General features: G+C 44.6%; 1 protein-coding gene across 11 annotated transcripts in view; it reads left to right on the forward strand.

Annotated features, from left to right (window-relative positions):
• Window positions 1-25595, forward strand: part of MAP7D2 (MAP7 domain containing 2) — a 190471-nt gene that overhangs the window by 39650 nt on the left and 125226 nt on the right. For 8 of the 11 annotated variants that reach the window (XM_073565858.1, XM_073565868.1, XM_073565862.1 and 5 more), the window contains exon 1: window positions 15042-15225. The exons of the other annotated variants lie outside the window; for them this stretch is intronic. In XM_073565858.1, the coding sequence (XP_073421959.1) occupies window positions 15057-15225 (169 nt within the window). In that variant the 5' untranslated portion in view covers window positions 15042-15056. Of the gene's footprint in view, window positions 1-15041; window positions 15226-25595 lie in introns of those variants that run through there. 11 annotated transcript variants of the gene reach the window in all.

Consider the following 25595-nt stretch of genomic DNA (forward strand, 5'->3'; position numbering starts at 1 on the left):
TGTGTTTCCTCCCGCTGCTAATGTACCTATACCAGACATTGCCATTTCCGTGTGTGGTTCCACTATTACTCCCCAGCAACATGCCCGCTGTCTTGGGGTCATACTTGACTCCGAGCTTTCCTTTGTCCCCCACATCCGATCACTGGCTCGCTCTTGTTATCTGCACCTCAAAAACATTTCTAGAATTCGTCCTTTTCTTACTTTTGACTCTGCAAAAACTTACTGTTTCTCTTATTCATTCTCGTCTCGACTATTGTAACTCTCTTCTAATCGGTCTCCCTCTTACCAAACTCTTCCCCCTCCAATCTGTCTTGAATGCTGCTGCCAGGATCGTATTCCTCGCCAGTCGTTACACCGATGCCTCTACCTTGTGCCAGTCATTAAACTGGCTACCCATCCACTCCAGAATCCAGTACAAACTTATTATCCTCACCCACAAAGCCCTCCATGGCTCAGCACCACCCTACATCTCCTCCCTTGTTTCAGTATACCATCCTACCCGCGCCCTCCATTCTGCTGATGACCTGAGGTTAGCATCCACAATAATCAGAACCTCCCACTCCCGTCTCCAAGACTATACACGTGCTGCGCCAATTCTTTGGAATGCATTTCGCAGGTCAATACGATTAGTCCCCAATCTCCACAATTTTAAGCGTGCCCTGAAAACGCATTTATTCAGACTGGCCTACCGCCTCAACACATTAACCTAATCTATCCCTGTGTGGCACAGCCAAAAGTTTTACCATAACCAGGTTCCCCGCACCATGTTCCCACATGCTTTATGCATCCATTAGCCCTCTGTGTCTGTACTGTTACACACTTAACATTATGGCTGGTCCATACAATCAGGGCAACTGTTACCACCCACCTTTCGTGTCTACCTCTTTCCTCATAGACTGTAAGCTTGTGAGCAGGGCCCTCATTCCTCTTGGTATCTGTTATAATCTATGTGATTATTGTTTTGCTGTAATGTCTGTTGTCTGTTCAAGTCCCCTCTGAAATGTAAAGTGCTGCGGAATATGTCGGCGCTATAGAAATAAAATGTATTATTATCGCTGTCCTCATTGGGGTTCACAATAGGAGGCAGATGTATAGTACCAAGTCCCAGCCTCTACAAGTAGATAGAGCAGCTCGGCTAGTGAGTACTTCCTGCAGCCGATATCGATAACAGCTGATCGATGGGGGTGCCAGGTGTCGTACCCTGGCCGATCAGATATTGATGACCTATGCTGAGGATGGGTCATCAATGTAAAAGTAGTAGACAATCTCTTTAAGGCAGAAACACCCACAAACAAGCAACAACTGAAGTCAACCTTCGTAAAGGCCTGGCAAAGAATCAAAAAGCGTTTGGTGACGTCCATGGCTTCCAGACTTCAGGCAGTCTTTACCTGCAAAGGATTCTCTACCATTAATAAAATGTCAATTTTTAATACTTTGTAAAGTTAATTTGTCCAATTTAATTTGAGTCCCTAAGGAGGCTTTGTAGAAAAATGGTTGCAATTCCTAAACAATTTACAGGATATTTTTTCCCAACCTTTTTAATTAAACCTAATTACATCTCAGTTGTTTCACTTTAAATAGAAATAGCGACATGCAGAACCCAAACCACAAAGATTTGGTCACTGTCCAAATATTTCTAGACCTAATTGTAAAAATTATGTTAAATGAACTGTCATTCTTTTGCAGATGTCTCTCTGGTCCCCAGTTCCCTTGAAATAAGATGTATGATCATACTGTCCGAAGTGTGATGGGAGCGGATTCTATAGATTTGTATAACAGGAGCCCTGAAGTTGATTAACCCCTTAACGTTCAATGACGGGCACAGTCCGTCATTGGACGTCTCCCCCGCTTTGATGTGGGCTTCGCAATAGGCAGAGGTGGAATCACAACATTATTAAACTGGTTTAACTAGATAAACGCTGCTGTCAAACGCTGACAGCGGCATTTAACTGGCGCTTGCGGCCGGAGATGCGCGTATCGCTCACCCCCGTCACGTGATAGGGGGTCAGCGATGCGTTGTCATAACAACCAGAGGTCCCCTGGAGACCTCTATGGTTGTTGATGCCACATTGCTATGACTGCCACCCAGTGGTCGGCGCTCATAACAATGCAGTAATTCAGCTACATATAGGTGATCTGTTCATCGCCTATATGTAGCAGAGCCAATCAAGTATGGGAGCTTCTAACCTCCCATGGAGGCTATTGAAGCATGCCAAAATTTAAAAAAAAAAGTTTAAAAAAATATGAAACAATGAAAAAAATATAAAAGTTTAAATCGCCCCCCTTTCGCCCCAAAATAAAACAATAAAAAAACACACATACACATATTTGGTATCGCCGCATTCAGAATCGCCCAATCTATCAATAAAAAAGGATTAACCTGATTGCTAAACAGCGTAGGGAGAAAAAAATCAAACGCCAGAACTACGTGTTTTTGGTTGCTGTGACATTGCATTAAAATGCAATAACGGGCGTTTAAAAGATCGTATCTGCACAAAAATATCATTAAAAACGTCAGCTCGGTGCGTGAAAAATAAGCCCTCACCCAGCCCGAGATCACTATGAGTCTCGGAAGATGGCGCAATTTTTTATCTTTAAACAAACTTTGGAGTTTTTTTTCACCACTTAGATAAAAAAGAACCTATACATGTTTGGTGTCTATGAACTTGTAACGGCCTGGAGAATCATAATGGCAGGTCAGTTTTAGCATTTGGTGAACCTAGCAAAAAAAGCCAAGCAACAAACAAGTGTGGGATTGCACTATTTTTGCAATTTCACCGCACTTGGAATTTTTTTCCCATTTTGTAGTACACGACATGGTAAAACCAATGGTGTCATTCAAAAGTACAACTTGGCTCACAAAAAACAAGCCCTCATTTGGCCATATTGACAGAAAAATAAAAAAGTTATGGCTCTGGAAAGAAGGGGAGGGAAAAAAGAAAATGCAATACCAAAAATACCTCGGTAAGGGGTTAATTCAGGGCCAATAAGATGTACAGTACAGACCAAAAGTTTGGACACATCTTCTCATTCAAAGAGTTTTCTTTATTTTCATGACTATGAAAATTGTAGATTCACTCTGAAGGCATCACAACTATGAATTAACACATGTGGAAATATATAATTAACAAAAAAGTGTGAAACAACTGAAAATATGTCTTATATTCTAGGTTCTTCAAAGTAGCCACCTTTTGCTTTGATTACTGCTTTGCACACTCTTGGCATTCTCTTGATGAGCTTCAAGAGGTAGTCACTGGAAAATGGTCTTCCAACAGTCTTGAAGGAGTTCCCAGAGATGCTTAGCACTTGTTGGCCCTTTTGCCTTCACTCTGCGGTCCAGCTCACCCCAAACCATCTCGATTGGGTTCAGGTCTGGTGACTGTGGAGGCCAGGTCATCTGGCGTAGCACCCCATCATTCTCCTACTTGGTCAGATAGCCCTTACACAGCCTGGAGGTGTGTTTGGGGTCATTGTCCTGTTGAAAAATAAATGATGGTCCAAATAAACGCAAACCGGATGGAATAGCATGCCGCTGGAAGATGCTATGGTAGCCATGCTGGTTTGGTATGCCTTCAATTTTGAATAAATCCCCAACAGTGTCACCAGCAAAGCACCCCCACACCATCACACCTCCTCCTCCATGCTTCACGGTGGGAACCAGGCATGTAGAGTCCATCCGTTCACCTTTTCTGCGTCACACAAAGACACAGTCTTTGGTTCAAAAGATCTCAAATTTGGATTCATCAGACCAAAGCACATATTTCCACTGGTCTAATGTCCATTCCTTGTGTTCTTTAGCCCAAACAAGTCTCTTCTGCTTGTTTCCTAGCAGCTATTTTACAATGAAGGCCTGCTGCACAAAGTCTCCTCTTAACTGTTGTTGTAGAGATGTGTCTGCTGCTAGAACTCTGTGTGGCATTAACCTGGTCTCTAATCTGAGCTGCTGTTAACCTGCGATTTCTGAGGCTGTGACTCGGATGAACTTATCCTCCGCAGCAGAGGTGACTCTTGGTCTTTCTTTCCTGGGTCGGTCCTCATGTGAGCCAGTTTCTTTGTAGCGCTTGATGGTTTTTGCCACTGCACTTGGGGACACTTTCAAAGTTTTCCCAATTTTTCTGACTGACCTTAATTTCTTAAAGTAATGATGGCCACTCGTTTTTCTTTACTTAGCTGATTTTTTTCTTGCCATAATACAAATTCTAACAGTCTATTCAGTAGGACTATCAGCTGTGTATCCACCAGACTTCTGCACAACACAACTGATGGTCCCAATCCCATTTATAAGGCAAGAAATCCCACTTATTAAACCTGATAGGGCACACCTGTGAAGTGAAAACCATTTCCGGTGACTACCTCTTGAAGCTCATCAAGAGAATGCCAAGAGTGTGCAAAGCAGAAATCAAAGCAAAAGGTGACTACTTTGAAGAACCTAGAATAAGACATACAGTATTTTCAGTTGTTTCACACTTTTTGGTTAATTATATAATTCCACATGTGTTAATTCATAGTTGTGATGCCTTCAGAGTGAATCTGCACTTTTCATAGTCATGAAAATAAAGAAAACTCTTTGAATGAGAAGGTGTGTCCAAACTTTTGGTCTGTACTGTACAAAGGATGTGAAATCCGAAAATGTTTATATATAATGTATAACAATGCTGGTACTCTAGTAAACTACACAAGTAAAAACAGGGCCAGTAATGGTAGTACCAGCGTTTTACATGCTGCTTCCTTGTATGGTTGGAGATAAATTTGCAGTACAATTTCTTTTTTACTTGGGAAAGTAATTATAAAATGACTAACACTTTTTAAAGTGAACCTGTGATGTAAAATACTGCTATTACTCGCCTGTTCGGGGAGAAATTAGACCAGCTCATCTCCGATGCTGCGGGGGTAAAGAGCAGCTTCCTCCCGCTACAAAGGGCCAAGCAGCCGTTTCGCCAAGCTCAGGCACGGGTTCGGGCCTTTCGCAACCCCGGGTGGACGGCAGCGGCCAGCTCCTGTCGCTCCAACCAGGATAGGGAGCGACAGGTCTCATATAGAACCAACCCATTGGGGAGAATGCGTGCTCGCCAGCCCAGAGCGAGGGGAGCCAGGGCCCAGAGACCCTCAACCAAATGACTCAGAGCACTTTTTAGGCGACATCAGCAGAGTAGGCGGCCACCTGCTCTGCTTTCGCCAGGTTTGGGTCACGATAGCACGCGACTCATGGGTGGCGGAACTGGTGTCCGCAGGATACAAGATAGAGGTTTTCCCCAAAAACAATTTTTTCTGTTTCGACTTCCCAAAGTGGAGCCCCGGGCAAGGGCGTTGTTAGGGGCCATCAACTCACTCCAGCGCAACGGAGTCATTGTTCCCGTACCAGAGCACGAAAAGGGGCAGGGTTTTTATTCCAATCTGTTCGCGGTCCCCAAAAAGGATGGGACAGTCAGGCCGGTTTTGGACCTGAAGCTCTGTCCTGGCCGGTTTTGGACCTGAAGCTCCTTAGCAAGTTCATCAGGATCAAACATTTCCGAATGGAATCTCTCCGTTCAATTATATCGGCCATGGGCCAAGGAGAATACTTGGCCTTGATCGATATCCAGGATGCCTACCTGCACATCCCCATTTTTCCTCCGCATCAAAAGTTTCTGCGGTTCGCCATCAATTGCCGACATTTCCAGTTTGCAGCACTGCCCTTCGGACTAGCCACCGCTCCTAGGGTGTTCACAAAGGTGATGGCAGTCTTACACTCTCGGGGCATAGTCGTTTTACCATACTTATACGACCTCTTGGTGAAGGGCCCCTCGTTTCGGGCATGCGAGGAGAATGTCAGCATCACGCTGGATACCCTCTCCCGCTTAGGGTGGTTGGTCAACAGGAAAAAAAATCATCCCTTGTCCCAGCCCAGAGGATTTCTTTTTTAGGGATGATTTTTCAACACCTCCTGAGGGTTGGTAATTCTCCCTCAGGACAAAGCTCTAGCGCTCCAGCAAGGAGTCCAGAAGCTTCTACAGCCAGTCCCACAAACCATTCGGTTTGGGATGAGAGTGCTAGGGAAGATGGTGGCAGCAATAGAAGCGATTCCGTTTGCCCAATTTCATCTTCGCCCCCTACAGCACGCACTCTTGTCAGCCTGGGACAAGAACCCATTCACGCTTGATCATCAGTGCCGGCTATCCTCGCAGGTCAGACAGTCAACTGGAGTGGTGGACGAGCATGTCCTCCCTTCTGCAGGGGAAACCCTTTCCCCCAGATCACTGGCTAGTGGTCACAACCGACACCAGCCTCCTCGGCTGGGGAGCAGTTTTTCGCCACCTCACCACCCAGGGACGATGGTCCCCGCAGTAGGCACACCTCTCGATCAACTTGTTGGAAATACGAGCGGTCCGGCTGGCACTGCAACATTTTCGGCACCATCTAGCAAGACGTCCCGTCCGGATTCAATCGGACAACGCCACGGTGGTGGCTTACGTAAATCGGCAAGGAGGCACGCGCAGCAGAGCAACCATGCGTGAGGAGGGACACGTGCTTCACTGGGCCGAGAGGAACCATTAGGTAATATCAGCAGTCCATATCCCGGGCGTGGAAAATTGGGTGGTGGACTTCCTCAGCGGGCAGGGTGTCGCGTCGGGGGAATGGTCTCTGCACCCCGATGTCTTCGAGCAGATTTGCAAACGGTGGGGAACACCGGATGTGGATCTGATGGCCTCCAGAGTGAACGCCAAGGTGCCCGTGTTCGTCGCCCGATCTCAGGACTCGCGAGCGATCTCTGTGGATGCGTTGGTTCTGCCAAGGAACCAGTTTCGTCTTCCATATTTGTTTCCCCCGCTGCCGCTACTCCCGAGGGTCATCAAGATGATCAAAACAGAAGAGGCTCCAGCGATTCTGCTGGCCCTGTTGAGCGTGGTACGCAGATCTAGTGCAGCTACTCGCCGACATCCCATGGTGACTGCCAGAGCGCCCAGATCTACTGTCCCAGGGCCCGATCTTCCACCCGAACTCAGGGGCCCTGTGTTTGACGGCATGGCCGTTGAATCTTGGATTCTGACCCAGGAGGGGTTTGGGCGCGAGGTGGTCGCTACAATGATTAGCGCCCGAAAGGCTACCTTAGCGAGAATTTACCATCATACCTGGAAGGTCTTCTTCGCTTGGTGTCGAGACTGTGGTTTTTCTCCACTGACATTTTCGATTCCCAACATCTTGGCCTTTCTCCAGTCAGGCCTAGACTCAGGTTTGGCCCCGAGCTCCCTTAGGAGACAGATATCGGCATTGTCCATCCTGTTCCAGCAAAGAATCGCTACCAATATGCAGGTGAGGACTTTCATCCAGGGAGTCTCCCACTTGGTACTGCCCTATAGGGTGCCTCTGGACACCTAGGACCAGATTAAGGTCCCAAGTGTTCTGCAGGAAGCTCCTTTCGAACCACTTCAAGATGTTCCTTTATCGTACCTTTCCCGGAAAGTAGTATTCTTGGTAGCCATAACTTCCATTAGGCGAATCTCTGAGTTGGCGGCCTTGTCCTGCCGAGCACCATTTCTCACCTTCCACAAGGATAAGGTGGTGCTCAGACCAGCTCCCCCCTTTCTGCCGAAGGTCATATCCTCATTCCACTTTAATGAGGCTATTGTCTTTCCCTCGTTTTGTCCAGCGCCAGTACATCGCGTGGAAAAAGCTCTTCACACGTGAGACCTGGTGAGAGCACTCAGAAGGTACGTGGCGCGGACGGCTCCCTTTCGTCAGACGGACACGCTGTTTGTGCTCCCCGAACGGCGTAGGAAGAGACTCGCAGCCTTAAAATCGACCATAGCCAGATGGATCCGTCTAACTATTCAGGAGGCCTACCGCATCAGGGGTGCGCCGGATCCAGCAGGGATCAGAGCACACTCTACTCGGGCAGTGGGCGCCTTTGGGCACTTCGGCACCAGGCTTGGATGGAGCAAGTGTGCAAGGCAGTGACCTGGTCCAGCCTGCACATGTTTACTAAACATTACAATGTCCATACTCAGGCTTCGTCGGATGCGAGCCTAGGTAGAAGGATTCTCCAAGCAGCGGTGGTGCACCTTTAGACAGGAGGTGCATGTAGCTTGGATTGGTGAGTCAACTTCCCACCTAGGGACTGCTTTAGGGTGTCCCACAGTACCTGTGTCCCCCAATGAAATGAAGGAGAAACATGGATTTTTGTGAGTACTCACCGTAAAATCCTTTTCTCGGAGACGCTCATTGGGGGACACAGCACCCACCCTGTTAGCCAAGTTGCCTCTGGTTTATTTAATTAATGTGCATTTTTTTGTTGATGTCAGGGTGGATCTTTTCCAGACATATTGTTATCTGCATTAAGGCTGTTTTTTCGTTATTCTCTGACTGCTTTTGCACTAAACTGGTTTCCGCCCGTAATTGGGGCGAGGGTGTATGTGGCGGAGGAGGCGCTAACCTTGTGTTGTTTACTTAGTGTCAGCCTCCAGATGGCGGTAGCATACACCCACAGTACCTGTGTCCCCCAATGAGTGTCTCGGAGAAAAGGATTTTATGGTGAGTACGCACAAAAATCCATGTTTCTCTGGAATAAGACGTCAGATCACAGTTCTCAATGTATCATTTATTCAGCTTCGTTTGACCTGCATGTCCATATTGACTGCTTACGAGAGTTGATCCTTCTGACTAATTCTCTTTAAAGAGTAACCACAGACCGGCGTACAAAGGTCACACCTTAAACCGCTGCATTCTCTGTACATGGGCTGGCATATATTAATGCAGTACAGTGCACACTGTGCGGTAAAATCCTTGTGAAGTTGTACCACTCAGATTGGTGGTCTTTTAATTTCAATGTATCATAACTAATATATTAACAGCTATAGATTACAAAATATGGCACCAGACATTAAGAATTACAGTGTAAAATATTATCTACTGTTTCCTACATATTCTATTACCAGCCGAGTGTATATGATGCTTCTCCGACTGATTTCTGTGTGGTTCTTTTTGCGTCTATTCGCTTTATCTGCAGTGTCCTTCTTGAATGTATTTTTTTTTCTTCTTTGTTCTAAACCCAGTATTACATTTACTATTTACAGTATGATAGTTAATGTATACCAAAAAAAAAATTCCTATAGACGGAACTTTGCCAAGAGACACATACGCCCGAGCCTCACCCTGTTTCACCTTGCACTGGGCAGATACCTGAAGCTGACGGCACATTTTCATGGTTTTAATTTTTAGCTTTATGCATCGACTGACTGGATAATTTGAAGTACAAAACATAAATTGTCTTTAACGGAGCAGATATACTTTTTGTGGATTGCTGTCTATTTGTGTGTGATTGCCTTTATGACAGCATCCATTACATTCATTTTGAGAAATGGCAATATATCCCTTCAATTGATAACATGGTATAACACATCCTTTGGCTTGTAAACCAAGCTGATATATTAGTGGTAGATAAGTGTCCATTTATAGCACAGAACCTTTCTAAAAAGATAATCTACATGGTGCTGCCAAGGTCCTTTCCCTGGGTCCTCTTGGTTAAAAAAAAAAAAAGCTCATGGAGAGCTAGGGTGTAGATGTGCACTAGCGTTTCGATTTTCTGTTTCATTAGGCCATTTGGTGAGTTTTTTTACCTCAGTATTTGGCAGCCAAAACCAGGAGTGGGTGATAAATACAGAAGAGGTGACGTATTTCTAGTGTACCTTTCCTCTGATTGTTCCACTCCTGGTTTTGGCTGAGGTAAAAAAACTCACCAAATGCTCAGCATGTGCACGTCGCCTTCTAGGAAGGGAAAAATAAAAATCATGTCCCTTCCTGATTAGTCATGTAGCATAGTAACATAGTTTTGAAGGCTGAAGGAAGACCATATGTCCATCTAGTTCAGCCTATTTTTAGTGCAGCTGTTCTGCATTGTTGATCCTGGGGAAGGCAAAAAACCCACAGAGTAGAAGCCAATTTTCTCCATAGGGAAAAAAAATTCCTTCCCCTAAGCTGGGTCAACCATCTACCTATAATTATGTTATTTGTAACCTTCTATACTGTTACTCACAAGAAAAGCATCCATTCCTTTCTTAAATTCATTCAGTGAGTTGGCCATCACCACTTCTCAGGAAGAGAATTCCAGAGCCTCACTGCTCTTACCATGAAGAACCCTCTTCTATGCTGGTGCAGAAATTGTCTTTCCTCCAAACGAAGAGAATGCCCCCTTGTTCTTGTCAGTCCTTGGTACAAACAGTTCATTGGAGAGATCTCTGTATTGCCCTCTGATATACTTGTACATATATATTAAGTCTGCCCTAAGTCTTCTCTTTTCTAGAGTAAATAGACCTAATTTCGATAACCTTTCTGGGTATTGTAGTGAACCAACTCCATTTATCATTTTAGTAGCCCGCCTTTGAACCCTTTCAAGTTCAGTAATGTCTTTCTTGAGCACCGGCGTCCAAAATTGCACACAATACTCCAAGTGTGGACTGACGTGTGATTTGTACAGAGGGAGAATTATGTTTTCATCTCGTGTCCCCAGACCTCTTCTAATGCATCCCATGACCCTATTTGCTTTGGTGGCAGCTGCCTGACACTGGGCACTCCAATTTAGCTTCTTATTGACTAAGATGCCTAAGTCTTTTTCCATGTCTGATTTCCCCAGCAGTTTCCCATTTAGTAAGTAATTGTAGCATCTGTTTCTCCTTCCCATGTGCATAACCTTACACTTATCTGTGTTAAACCTCATTTGCCATTTTTCAGCCCAATTCTCCAATTTACTCAAATCTGTCTGTAGTTTCAAACTGTCCTCCTTTGTGTAACTACCTTACATAGTTTTGTATCATCTGCAAATACTGATATTTCACTGTATAAGCCATCCACTAGATCATTAATAAATATATTAAATAGTAGAGGGCCCATTACAGAACCCTGTGGTTCCCCACTAGTAACCCTGGCCCAATCTGAGTATGCACCATTAATAACCACTCTTTGTTTTCTATCACTAAGCCAGCTACCTACCCATCTACACACATTTTCCCCTAGCCCAAGGCACCAGCATCACCCCCCAGCCTCCATTGTATATAATGGGGTTTCTGTCATTGTACCATGAAAAATAACGGTGTATGGACTCTTCATTTGGGAACATTATCAAAACCCCATATCTCAGCTCTTTTGGCTGTAGATATATTATTAAAGTTAAAGGGGTTTAGGGATATTTTACCATACATGGCTTATTCTTTTGTAGGCCATCGACGTTCCCCACCCGTCAGCAGAACGATGGGCAGAGACACCGTCTCTGTAATGCCTACCTCCCGGCCCAAACCCAACAGCCTCATAGCCGTATATGAGGCTGTCAAGTTTGAGTCAGGAGATCCGCCATCGATCCGTGCACCACAATCCGCACTTCTGACAGCGACACACGGATGTGTGAATCCGGCCTATGCCCCATGTAATAAAATGAGATCAGCCACATTGCTGCAACTTTTTGACCTTTCTAGGGAGTGATTTATATAATTGTACTTAAACTTATAGCACACATTACAGCAGGCATGTCTAGAGAGCTATGATTTCTTCTGCACTAAATTAGTAAAGTTAGTGCACTTTACAGTATTAAAGTCTGAGTAGCGCCTTACATAAGAAAACCCAATATGCTAATAATTACACCTAAAATGAGGACTTCTCTGTTCAATACTAAAAATTACTTTTAGTCTGGTTTCACATTAGCGTTTTTTAGCGCAGCGCATCGTGCGCGTCCATGTCAATGCACCATGCGCCCCTGTTTAACATGGCGGGCGTGTGGTCTAGCGTTTGCATGCGTTCGTATGCATTTTCGTGCGCATGCGTTTTTTTGTAGTGTGCGCCCGGCGCAACCTGTTGCATTTTTGGGTCCATCAAACAGCGTCAAAAAAACCGCTTGCGCACAGAATGCGCAAAAATAACACATTACAGTCTATGGGAGCGCAGGCCATGTCCATGCGCACGCCTGCGTTTGAAATCTCATGCATTTTAAGAGTTAACATGCCTAGAAACTGGTTAAAACACATGCGCCTAAAAAAAAGCAAATGCATGCAAAATGCATGATGCGTTTTTTTGCATGCGTTTCTATTGCGCACGAAGCGCAGCGCTAAAAAACGCTAATATGAAACTAGCCTAACATTGCCTTCTAGCAAAGTGATACACTAAGAGGGCTCACGCAGGCGAGCGTATACATCGGACATGTGGGGCACACGGACATGACCCATGTTATTCAATAGGGCTGTTCAGATGAACGATTTTTATTTCTTTTTCATTTTTTCAGTCTGTCTGTGAGTAAAAATACCAGCATGCACTACTCTCTTCCAGGTCTTTGATGAAGCTCACCCATTCAAGTCTATGAGGGCTTAAAAAAAAAAAATTGGATCCACACAGAACATTTATGTATTCCGATACACATTACACATACCGTACACTTTTTAAATGGATCACTCACAAACCTCACCGACATACAGGGCTCAAGGATGAAAATTAGATGGAAAAAGTCCAAGTTTTTTTTGATGATTATTCAAACGCTCGTCTGCAGCCGGACTTAGACCACGGGACGTTCATTCAAGCATCTGTTTAGTTTAAGATTTAGTCTCTGAAATGGCCACTTCAGAATATTGCTATTGTTTGTTGGCTATGTTTGGGGATGCCACCTTGCCTAGAAGTAAATCTTCCCCAAGCAGCTGGGTGGCGGCACCAGCAGCATCTCCGACAGCTTAATCTATGGCATCTCAGATGATAGATCTCTACTAAAAGTACACTGCTCAAAAAAATAAAGGGAACACTTAAACAACAGAATATAACTCCAAGTAAATCAAACTTCTGTGAAATCAAACTGTCCACTTAGGAAGCAACACTGATTGACAAACAATTTCACAAGCTGTTGTGCAAATGGAATAGACAACAGAATTTATTGGCAATTATCAAGACACCCTCAATAAAGGAGTGTTTCTGCAGGTGGGGACCACAGACCACATCTCAGTACCAATGCTTTCTGGCTGATGTATTGATCACTTTTGAATGTTGGTTGTGCTTTCACACTCGTGGTAGCATGAGATGGACTCTACAACCCACACAAGTGGCTCAGGTAGTGCAGCTCATCCAGGATGTCACATCAATGCGAGCTGTGGCAAAAAGGTTTGCTGTATTTGTCAGCGTAGTGTCCAGAGGCTGGAGGCACTACCAAGAGGCAGGCCAGTACACTAGGAGATGTGGAGGTGGCCGTAGGAGGACAACACCCCAGCAGCAGAACCGCTACCTCAGCCTTTGTGCAAGGAGGAACAGGAGGAGCACTGCCAGAGCCCTGCAAAATGACCTCTAGCAGGCCACAAATGTGCATGTGTCTGCACAAACGATTAGAAACTGACTCCATTATGAGGATGGTCTGAGTGCCCGACGTCCACAGATGGGGGTTGTGCTCACAGCCCAACACCGTGCAGGACGCTTACATTTGCCACAGAACACCAGGATTGGCAAATTCGCCACTGGCGCCCTGTGCTCTTCACAGATGAAAGCAGGTTCACACTGAGCACATGTGAGAGATGTGACAGAGTATGGAGATGCTGTGGAGAGCGATCTGCTGCCTGCAACATCCCTCAGCATGGCCGGTTTGGAAGTGTGTCAATAATGGTGTGGGGTGGTATTTCTTTGGAGGGCAGCACAGCCCTCCATGTGCTCGCCAGAGGTAGACTGACTGCCATTAGGTACCGAGATGAGATCCTCAGACCCCTTGTGAGACCATATGCTGGTGTGGTTGGCCCTGGGTTCGTCCTAATGCAGGACAATGCCAGACCTCAAGTGGCTGGAGTGTGTCAGCAGTTTCTGCAAGATGAAGGCATTGAAGCTATGGACTGGCCCGCTCGTTCCCCAGACCTGAATCTGATTGAGCACATCTGGAACATCATGTCTCGCTCCATCCACCAGCGTCACATTGCACCACAGACTGTCCAGATGTTGGCAGATGCATTAATCCAGGTCTGGGAGGAGATCTCTCATGACAACATCCGCCTACTCATCAGGAGAATGCCCAGGTGTCGTAGGGAGGTCAAACAGGCATGTGGAGGCCACACACACTACTGAGCATCATTTCTTTATCTTGAGGCATTTCCACTGAAGTTGGATCAGCCTGTAATTTGATTTTCCACTTTGATTTTGAGTATCCTTCCAAATCCAGACCTCCATGGGATATTAATTTTTATTTACATTGATAATTTTCGTTTTCTTGTTCTCAACGCATGCCGCTATGTAATGAATAAAGATTTGCAGCTGCGATATTTCATTCAGTGATATCTAGGATGTGGTATTTTAGTGTTCCCTTTTTTTGAGCAGTGTATTTCTAATAATTTTTGCCAGAGCTGTATACTAAGAGACCACCACATCAAAACCCTGTCATGAGCAGCCCATTCTCCAGACCTTAACCCCATTGAAAACCTCTGGAATGTAATCAAGAGGATGATGGATAGTCACAAGCCATCAAACAAAGAAGAACTGCTTACATTTTTGTGTCAGAAACAGTGTGAAAGACTGGTGGAAAGCATGCCAAGACGCATGAAAGCTGTTTTTTTGAAAATCATGGTTATTCCACAAAATATTGATTTCTGAACTCTTCCTGAGTTAAAACATTAGTATTGTTGTATCTAAATGATTATGAACTTGTTTTCTTGGCATTATTTGAGGTCTGAAAGCAATGTGTGTTTTTTTTTTTTTGTTTTGTTTTTTTTAATTTTGACCATTTCTCCTTTTCAGAAAAAAAAAAGATACAAAATGCAATGCTTGGAAGTTCGGAGACATGTTGTCAGAAGTTAATAGACTAAAAGAACAATTTACATTTCACTCAAATATACCTATAAAGAGAAAAATCAGACAAACTGAACATTTGGAAGTGGTCTCTTAATTTTTGTCAGAGCTGTGTATCTTATTCTGTCCCACTTCTTAAGAAGTAAGGATTCCTGTAAATATCTACCAGGGTACAACTATGTGCATCGCAGATGGCAAAATGTCACGTTCATAACAAACCCCCTGCCGGTATGTTGTATCTGCGGTATCTGTTAGACGTTCCCTTTAACAGTCTGGCAGGCAGCAGACATGTTTGAATGAGGTTAGCATTTGCTCAGTTGGTTCCCAAGGTTACGGAAGAAGATGGGTTAGGGCATGCAGCGCCAATAGCAGAGGAGAGCAGGGTTGTTAAGCCTTCCTTTTTCTGTCTACACTTTCAAATTCCTTTTGTGCCGGAGGTAGGGGAGGTAGGAAAACATCAGGAAGGTGAGCACACAGCCTGCCTATCTATCTATCTATCTATCTATCTATCTATCTATCTATCTATCTATCTATCCCATATCTCTTGCTCTCCTGGATATAAGGCAGGAATATCTGAGAAGCCTCAGTGCCCTTTTCCGTCTTGCATTGCTTCCTTGTGTAAGTTTTATATAAGATTAATCTCATTATTTGCCATTTTTTAAGTGGAAAATGTCATTTTCTATCATAAATCAGGTGGAGCAGTGTATAACATCCGATATTGCTGAGCTTCCATGCTTGGCATTGGTATATTCTAATTTCTCTCTGAAGAGTGATGTTTTTTCCTCTTGAAAGTCAGTAAATGAGGGACGTTCATTATTTCTACAAATGACTAAAAAAAAAAGCTCTAAATAACTCACTCACTGATGCCAACCTGATCATACTTGTTTTCTTTCTTTGCTGACTGGGAACGCACTGACCAGTCACTGCCTTTAGATGGCGCTCTGGCTTGACACTGAGTATAGGGGGTACTGGGCAAAAGATTATCTGGTCACTAAAGGTCACACACCCAGATCAATGAACCATCTAATGTGTATGATGGCATCACAGCTCTCCACCAATGGCAGACGTTGGTGGGGGATCAGGCCCTCTGAATTTCGACATGACTGATCTTTTGTTCTCAAAGAAAATAATCCACACCCAGAGGTGTCCCCCCCCCACTCTAATGCGAACACATGCATGATTAGCCAGGTTGTGTGCATGTGTATGGTAGGGTCTTGAGGATTTGTTTGGCTGATGGCTATTGGCGCATGGCCACCTTAACCTTGGAGGTCCTCTAGCTGTTTTTGAGATGCTGGACGTCGTGCTACACGACAAATTTTAAGGCAGAGATGATGCATGTGGTTGTCTGGCTGATGAGATATACATAAGATTGTGAATACTAATGCTGATCTAAGTTTTCATGGGACTTGGATCTCTTGAGTTACCCTGGAGCTGAACAATCCACCTTCCCAGCTCGCCTTGTTGGGATTTGTAGTTCTGCAGCCTCTCTTACACAATGAACTAGATAGATGCAGTAGCTGGCTTCTGTGACGTCTACAAGAACACATGGCAAATGATGATGCCTACTAGTGAGCGCTCAGTGTTTGGTTTTGTCTCATTGCAATGGAGAGCGAGTGCAGACCTGTCAGCGGCTGAGCGGCAGCCGTCTGGAGGGGAGATGGCTTGTAAGGAAAACCAGACAACAAATTATACATAGCTGGATAATTGCATTGTTCTTGGCTCCATGTGTTCCTTACTCTGTGTACACAGATGAAACGTGAGGTAATAGATCTGGAGTGGCGTTCATGTCCCTGACGGGGACTTATTAGTGTTGAACCCTGTAGGCCTCATCCACATAGAAATATTATGTCCAACCATAGTCGTATTACCACATATTATACTGCCATTAAGGTGCACAGACTGGTATAATAACTTGGATTTTTTTTTTTTTTCATGGTATAACTTGGAATTTTAAACCTTTCTCTTTAGATGCTCAGTTATCTCTGTTTCTGCAAAACTACATCTGTCATAACGGCTCCCTACATGTTACTTTTTGTAGATGTCTAAACAAATCCTAAAAGGAAAACATAGCTATAAGTGGCCATACAAGTCATGAGTGTCTGCCAACTAAGGCGGGTTCAGATACTTATCTAATGTGTATAGGGGGTCTCCTGGCTCATACAATAGGGAGAGAAAGTAGGATCAAGTACTTTGGCTGAGCCGAGTGAGCATGAATATGGGAAACTGAGCAAATCAAGAATTCTCAAGTTCATGGCCACCAAGAATTCACAATGGTTGTGTGTGCAGTAAAGGTGGTTGTAAACAGTGTTTCTGCAACCTAAAGGGGTTATTCAGACATATTTAACTCCATGCGTAGCTTCATCAGCAGTCCGTTGATTTTAAGGGGCACCCCGGGCATGTACTGCAGCAATACTTCTGCTCAAGCCAGTGTTGCCATTTTGGTCTCCCTGCATCAAACAGATAATGTGTATGTCTGACTTTCAAAATACCCAAAAATATGTCTAAGATCTATCACACACTGTCATCTATAAGTTAAACTAATTTTTTGTTACATTCCAACCTAAAATGATAATTTTACTTTAACTTTTTTTTTTTTTTACTGTTTTAATCAACTTTAGACGTGTGTGTATATAGGTATCTGGTAATGTAATATAGGGGACATATGTTTCACTATGCCAAATGGCGTCAGTGATATAAAATCCAGAGCTGGTTCCTAGGGGGACATTCATAGAGCGGGTGGGAGAGTGTCCCCCATATCTCCCCCTACAGAGCTAGCACCACTGTGTGCTGACAGGACCTGGGTGAGGTCACGTGGTTGAGGAGTCACATGGTCTGGGCTAAAATGGCTGAAGGTAACAACTTTCAGTGTGTTCACCTGGAGAAGGAGCACTGCAGGAGAGCGATGCATGGACTAGTAAACCTGAACCATCTGTGTTCTGTCAGCCGTGAGCGGGAGGAACCCCGCTCAGAGAAGGACTGTGTTCTGCCACCATTTTGATTTGTTTTCCTTTTTTGCCCAGAGGGCTGTATTTTCTGTACCACACCTGGGTGTATGCTGTCTACAAATAAACCCAAGGAAGTTCCTAAAGCCGCAGTGTACCCGTGTCTACTCCGAGTGCAGCTGAGTGAGACGATCTACCACAATATATATATGAGCTTTAACCCCTTTCTGACATCTGACGTACTATCCCGTCCATGTGATCTGGGCCTGTCTGACCATGGTCAGGATAGTACGTCATCACGATCGGCCATGCACACGGGTGGTTCACGGCCGGGTGTCAGCTGATTCTCACAGCTAACACCTGGCACTAAGTGCCAGGAGCGGTCACAGACCGCTCCCGGCACTTTAACCCCCGAAATGCTGCGATTGAACATGATCGCAGCATTCCGGGAGCAGGCAGAGGGCTGACAGTCCCTCTGCCTTTGGATTGGAGATTGCTGCCATGGTGACCCGATGTCATCATGACAACATCCAGGTCATCAAAGCTGAGAAACTTCCTGTCATGCACAGTGCATGTCAGGAAGTCTCTCAGGTCAATGTCCAGTAAGTGCAGCGCTGACAGCTTCTATAGCATGCAGATGAAGCGATCAGCCTGCAAAAAATGATTGTCCCATAGTGGTACAAAGTGTAAAGGCTATAATGAAGTTAAAAAAAATAAATTATTTTTTTAAAATATTTTTACAATTAAGAATAATAATTAAAAAAGCAATACTTATTCTATCACTAAATAAATATTTGAATGAAAAAAAATCTAGACAATAAAAGTACACATTTGGTATCGCCGCACCCGTAACCACCCAACCTATAAAACTGTCCCACTAGTTAACCCCTTTAGTGAACACCATAAAAAAATAAAAACGAGGCAAAAAACAATGCTTTATCATCATACCGCTGGACAAAAAGTGGAATAGCACGCGATCAAAAAGACAGATATACAGTAAATAAACATGGTACCGTTGAAAACGTCATCTTGTCCTGCAAACAACAAGCCCCCATACAGCTCCATCCCTGGAAAAATAAAAAAGTTATAGCTCTCAGAATAAAGCGATGCTAAAATAATTTTATGTAAAATAGTTTTTATTGTATATTATATATAGCACCAAAACATTAAAAAAAAGATATAAATGAGGTATCACTGTCATCGTACTGACCGAAGAATAAAACTGCTTTATCAATTTTACCACACGCGGAACGGTAGAAACGCCCCCCCCCCCCACAAAAGAAATTCATGAATTGCTGGTTTTTGTTCATTCTGCCTCCCAAAATCAGAAGAAAAAGCGATCAAAAAATGTCATGTGCCTGAAAATGGTGCCAATAAAATCTTGTCGTGCAAAAACAAGACCTCACATGACTCTGTGGGCCAAAATATGGAAAAATTATAGCTCTCAAAATGTGCTAATGCAAAAACGATTTTGCAATAAAAAGCGTCTTTTAGCGTGTGACAGTAGCCAAACATAAAAACCCGCTGTAAGGCATCTTTCACACGTCCTGATATTTCCGTTACCGGAGCTGTCAGTATCCCTGTGTGTAACACTTGTGGCACACATGTGGCATGTGTGTGCCGCCTCAGTACCACAAGGACGGGCGCCAGGGAAGAAGCGTTACAAGAAGCTCTGCCGACTCTTTCCAAAATGGTGTCCCTTGTGGGGGGTTTCCACTGTTTAGGTACATCAGGGGCTCTCCAAATGCGACATGGAGTCCAATCTCCATTCCAGCCAATTGTGCGTTAAAATAGTCAAACAGCGCCCCTTTGCTTCCACTCTCTGCCATGCACCCAAACAGTGGTTCCCCCCCACATATCGGGTATCGGCATACTCAGGACAAATTGCACAACAACTTTTGGGGTCCAATTTCTCCTGTTACCATTGGTAAAATAAAAAATTTGGAGGCAAAAATATCATTGTTGTGAAAAATATAATTTTTTATTTATTCGGCTCTACGTTATAAACGTCTGTGAAGCACTTGGGGATTCAAAGTGCTCACCACACATCTAGACAAGTTCCTTAGGGGGTCTAGTTTCCAAAATGGGGTCACTTGTGGGGGGTTTCCACAGTTTAGGCACATCTGGGACTCTCCAAACGCGACATGGTGTCCAATCTCAATTCCAGCCAATTTTGCGTTGAAAAGGTAAAACGGCGCTCATTCCCTTCCGAGTTCTGCCGTGCACTTAAGCAGGTGTTTACCCCCAGGTAGGGGTTATCAGCGTAGTCGGGATAAATTGCACATCAACTTTTGGGGTCCAATTTCTCCTGTTGCCCTTGGTAAATTAAAAAAGAATTAGCTCTGAAGTAAATTTTCTGTGAAAAAAAAAAGTTAAATGTTCATTTTATTTATTTTTTTTAAACATTCCAAAAATTCCTGTGGCGCACCTGAAAGGTTAATAAACTTCTTGAATGTGGTTTTGAGCACCTTCAGGGGTGCAGTTTTTAGAATGGTGTCACTTTTGGGTATTTTCCATCATATAGACCCCTCAAAGAGACTTCAAATGTCATGTGGTCCCTAAAAAAATGGTGTTGTAAAAATGAGAACTCGCTGGTCGACTTTTAACACTTATAACGTCCTAGCAAAAAAAAAATTTTGGTTCAAAAATTGTGCTGATGTAAAGTAAACATATGTGAAATGTTACTTATTAAGTTTTTTGAGTGCCATATCTCTGTGACTTAAGGGCATGAAAATTCAAAGCTGGAAAATTTGCGAAATTTTCAACAGTTTTTCCAAATTTCTATTTTTTTTTCACAAATAAACGCAAGTTATATAAAAGAAACTTTACCACTAACATGAAGTACAATATGTCACAAGAAAACAATGTCAGAATCACCGGGATCCATGGAAGCGTTTCAGAGTTACTACCTCATAAAGGGACAGTAGTCAGAATTGTAAAAATTGGCCTGGTCATTGACATCCAAACCACCCTTGAGGGTAAAGGGGTTAAAGGGAATCTGTCAGCAGTTTTGCTACCTCATCTGAGATGATGTAGGCAAAGAGACCCTGAATCCAACAATGTATTACTTTGATTGCTGGGTGCAGTCATTCTGACACAGTTTTTAGATTTAGTGTGAAGCAGAGCTGAGAAAGCTGACCCCGCCCACACCAGGCCCTGCATGTACAAAGTCCATAGACAGTGAGCTGCTTATCACAGGAGGGGGTGTGTCCGACCAGGGCTCACATGACCAGCTAGTTACAGAAATGATAAACTCCTGGTGTTAAAACAATCATTGTAAGTAAACAAAACCACTGAGCTTGACCAGATAGGAATTTCTGAAATCTGTGTTTTTAACTCCTACAACATGCTGTCTTCATATTACATAGCGAAATCCTGCTGACGGATTCCATTTAAAGGCCTTGTACATTTTCAACCATTTTTTTTAATTTTTAATTTGAAATAGTTATAAGCAACTGTCTAATCTTCGTTAAAAATGTTCTATCATTTTGCTATTAGAGCAAAAGGTAGGCAGCGCCGGTTCAGTCACCGCTTTCATTATAAAGAATTGTAATGGCGCCCCTGGCCCTGACGGACACTGGCTTTACATTGCGGCTCAGCTAACAGTCAGGGCCAGAGGCGCGGTTACAGCGTCCACTCTGTATACTGAGAGCAGTGACTGTACCAGCGTCGTCCTGTCCCCCTATGACTGAATACCAAATACTGGCTGGGAGAACAATGATAATTTTTTCCCTCCTGCATTTAGCTGCGTACGCAGGCGCTGGACAGCATCATAATGTTGTTAACCTGCAGATTAAGAGCATATCTTCAGGTTAACATCATTATTTCTGGTGACCGGTTCCCTTTAAAGGGAATCTGTCAGCAAGTTTCTTCCATCTAATCTGATGGCACAAAGCAGTTTGTCCTTTACTGATAATCTCTTGATGATAAAACACTGATGGTATTAAAACAGCAAAACACAGCTCAGCAAGTGACACATCTCTCGGATCAGGGTCTCTTCCCCTATTTCTTGGTGGTTTCAGATTACAGAGCCAAAATCTGCTGACAGATTCTCTTTCAAGATGTCATGTTGGATAATGCTAATATACTACAGTTAGATGCGTTAAAAAAACTAATCCTATATCCGCCGTACTGAAAGTATTGAAACCTGTGAGAAAATGAACTTTATGCTCCTGGGAGCTTTAGGCTGTTCGTTATACATTTATGCCTGTGCGGCTACAGTGCGTCAGTGCAGAGCCAGCTGTCAGTGTGCCGGGGTGTGCTTACTGCTTATACCTACTGCTGTCAGTGCTGTGGCCGGTGACTGTAGCCATGCCGGGCATGCTGCAGCCTCTGACTGAAAGCCGAAGGCTCCCAGAAGGAATAAAGTTAATTTTCCCGGATGAAGAAACTTTCAGTACAACAGCTGGGCACCTTCCTTAGGCCGGGGTCGCACTTGCGAGTACGATGCGAGAAACTCGTGCAAGTCTCTCACATCAATACCCGGCACTCGGGTGCGCAGTGTGTGGCTGCATAGAAATACATATGGATCACCCTCGCACCCAGGGCGGCGGGATACTCGGAGCCGGGCCCATTGGTTTCAATTGGAGATGTCACGGCTGCTGTGACCCGGTCCGTGGCCCTGGGCGTCCATTGTAAAAGGGAGGATGTTTGAACGATGATTAAAGTTTGAGTGAATGATTCGTGACGCCACCTGTGGTGTTCGGCAATGAAGATGTTAAGCCGATGCTGCAGACAGATCCTCTGGGACAGATGGTGTGGTGCAGCAATGATGTTGTGGCCCTCCACAGGTAGGGCTGTAGTCCCAGGGCAGTGTAGGTGAGGAGATAGGGAGGAGACGTAGATGGTGCAGTGTCAGGCACAGCGATGTAGCAGTGCTGAGTGTGTTGGCGCAGGAATAAGTGGAGGACACCAGGGCATGTAGTTCCAAAGCTTTACTCAGTCTGTTGTGCGTACAGGTGCCCGCATCCGTGCTGTGTCCTCCAGGTCAGGAGCTCAGTCAACTTCCAGGCAAGATGAAGTACTCCGTTCCAACACTCTGCCAACATATGTGCCTTTTCTGAACATCTCCCTCCTTAGCGCTCGTAGTGAAGTACTCACAGTACTGAGTTACACTGGAGTTCCTCCTTTCTGATGTTCTTAGAACTCTACTTGTACAGCAGACAGCTGTAGCCTGCTTCGGGGACTCCTTGCTACTAAGTTCCGGCTCACTCACGTTGCTGTTGTGCCCCCAAGTCTTGTGTGGGAATAAAGTGGTGACAACTTCTATTCCTCCGGTGTCTGCTGCAGGACCATTAGTATCCATGATGCAACCTCGGGGACCGGACCCCGGCCATGCGCTTAGGACTTGAGGAAGGGCTCTGCTCTAACCCTAGTCCTTAGTTTTGTACGGAACGTAAGGTGAAGAAGAGGACTATCTTTCTAATGGAGAATTAGGCTTTCTGAATATCTCTTTCCTGTGCCAGCAGACCCAGGTCACTGAGGTCTGCTGCAGCACTTCTTCCTTCCATCCCACTCAGGGGATCTTCTCTCTCTGACTCCTCTGTCAGACTAACTGACTCCTAATATCTTCCCACTCTTTTGGTGCAGACTAAGCTCCACCCACCTCCCAGCACTCTTCGTGTTCCAAGCAGGGAGCCACCAAAGGTGCTTTGCTACACTACTATGTTGTGTGGGATGCAGGTGTTGGAGTGTGGTCAGGTGTCTCCACCTTACCTGAATGGTGGGGCACCACACCTCAGGAGGAGGAGCAGTACCTCTGTGGTGACTGAACCCTCAGGGGCGCCACACATACAGCCGCACACTCCGTTACCGAGTGCCGGTGGCAGTGCCGGGTATTGATGTGAGAGACTCGCACGAGTTTCTCGCATTCTACTCGCAAGTGTGAGGCTAAGCCCCGCTCCCTGCCCGCCCCGTCTGGTCATCTCCTCCTACTATCGCACACGACCGTGCGCTGGCCGTGCGCTAGTAGGATTTTTGCGTGCACTCGGCGCACCTTCAAAAGGGTGCAGCGCGCGCAAAAATCCTACTGGCGCACGACTAGCGCACGGTCTGCGCACCCTATGCTAAAGATAGGGTGCGCAGATCGCATGCGGCCGTGTGCGATAGTAGGAGGAGATTACCAGGCGGGGCTTAGCGGCGCCGTGCGCTGCATGTAAAATACGCTAGTGAGAAACTAGCCTGACCCCGGCCTAGCACTGTTAACCTGCAGATTAACCCTATATCTGCAGGTTAGTAACATTATGTAACATGATAGCCCTTTGTGGTTATGTTGCAGCATCTCTGTCACCTGTGGGATTTTTTTTTTTATTTAACTGTATATACAAATTAGTGAGTGGCTTCCAAAGTGCAGCCTCCAGAAGAATGGTCTGGTCACTCATTTAATTTGCGTCACAGCTTTCGATGAAGGTCATTTTAACATTGCAGTGCAGATGTTACCGTAATTCTTTTTAGCATTTTTTCAAGTTGTTTTTCATCTTGATTTCAGGTGTAATTTACCTGAAAAATGCACTGTGTGCACCTAAGCTAAGCTTTAAAATATACGTAAAATAATATTTTCTCATGTCAAAGGTGTCCACAGCTTTTTTTTTAAGTTCTTTATACCAGAATGTGCAGGTTGAAGGATCATTGAGGGGTCACTGAACCTAAACTTCTGGATGACCGATGTTGATTTTGCCCTGTAATCTCATTTGAGAACGCTGCAGTCAGATTCTCTGCAGTCTGCAACGGCTGATGCTGCAAAACTACAGTCCGCTGTGCGCCTCACAGCAATTGTATGCGCAGTGTAAGATCGTGTCTGCCAGGGGCATAACTACCAGGGTAAGAGACGGTGCAGCTCCTATTCAGGGCAGCCTTTACTGTAAGAGTTGAAAAGGGCGAGAATCATGATGTGGTGAAAGGTGCATGAACCATGTAAATGTTTTTGAAGTTGTGTTTTGTTTTGTTTTTTCTTTTGTACTTAATTCTGTCACCAGGTTTTGCCTCATAATATAGAGATAGAACCTCTGATTCCAGGGATGTGTCACTTACTGGGCTACTTGTAGTATTAATAAATTCATTGTGTTGTCAGCAGGATATTATAGAGGACTAGTAAACCTGCTACCATGTAGTTATCCTCCATATTCAAGAGCTCTGTGTAACCACCAACCACTGATTGGCACCTTTCTGCCTATGCACATTGAAAGCTGAAATTGGACAGATTAAATAATTGTAAATAAAATGTTCATTTCTAATACTTGGTTGAAAACCCTTTGTTGGCAATGACTGCCTGAAGTCTTGAACTCATGGACATCACCAGACTCTGTGTTTCCTCCATTTTGATGCTCTGCCAGGCCTTCACTGCGGTGGTTTTCAGTTGCTGTTTGTTTGTGGGCTTTTCTGTCTGAAGTTTAGTCTTTAACAAGTGAAATGCATGCTCAATTGGGTTGAGATCAGGTGACTGACTTGGCCATTCAAGAATATTCCACTTCTTTGCTTTAATAAACTCCTGGGTTGCTTTGGCTTTATGTTTTGGGTCATTGTCCATCTGTAGTATGAAACGACGACCAATCAGTTTGGCTGCATTTGGCTGGATGTGAGCACACAGTATGGCTCTGAATACCTCAGAATTCATTCGGCTGCTTCTGTTCTGTGTCACATCATCAATAAACACTAGTGACCCAGTGCCACTGGCAGCCATGCATGCCCAAGCCATCACACTGCCTCCGCCGTGTTTTACAGATGATGTGGTATGCTTTGGATCATGAGCTGTACCACGCCTTCGCCATACTTTTCTCTTTCCATCATTCTGGTAGAGGTTGATCTTGGTTTCATCTGTCCAAAGAATGTTCTTCCAGAAGTGTGCTGGCTTTTTTAGATGTTTTTTAGCAAAGTCCAGTCTAGCCTTTTTATTCT

This window comes from Dendrobates tinctorius, unplaced genomic scaffold, assembly GCF_039654945.1.
Source record: "Dendrobates tinctorius isolate UK_male_01 unplaced genomic scaffold, ASM3965494v1 ptg000016l, whole genome shotgun sequence".
Lineage (NCBI taxonomy): Eukaryota > Metazoa > Chordata > Amphibia > Anura > Dendrobatidae > Dendrobates > Dendrobates tinctorius.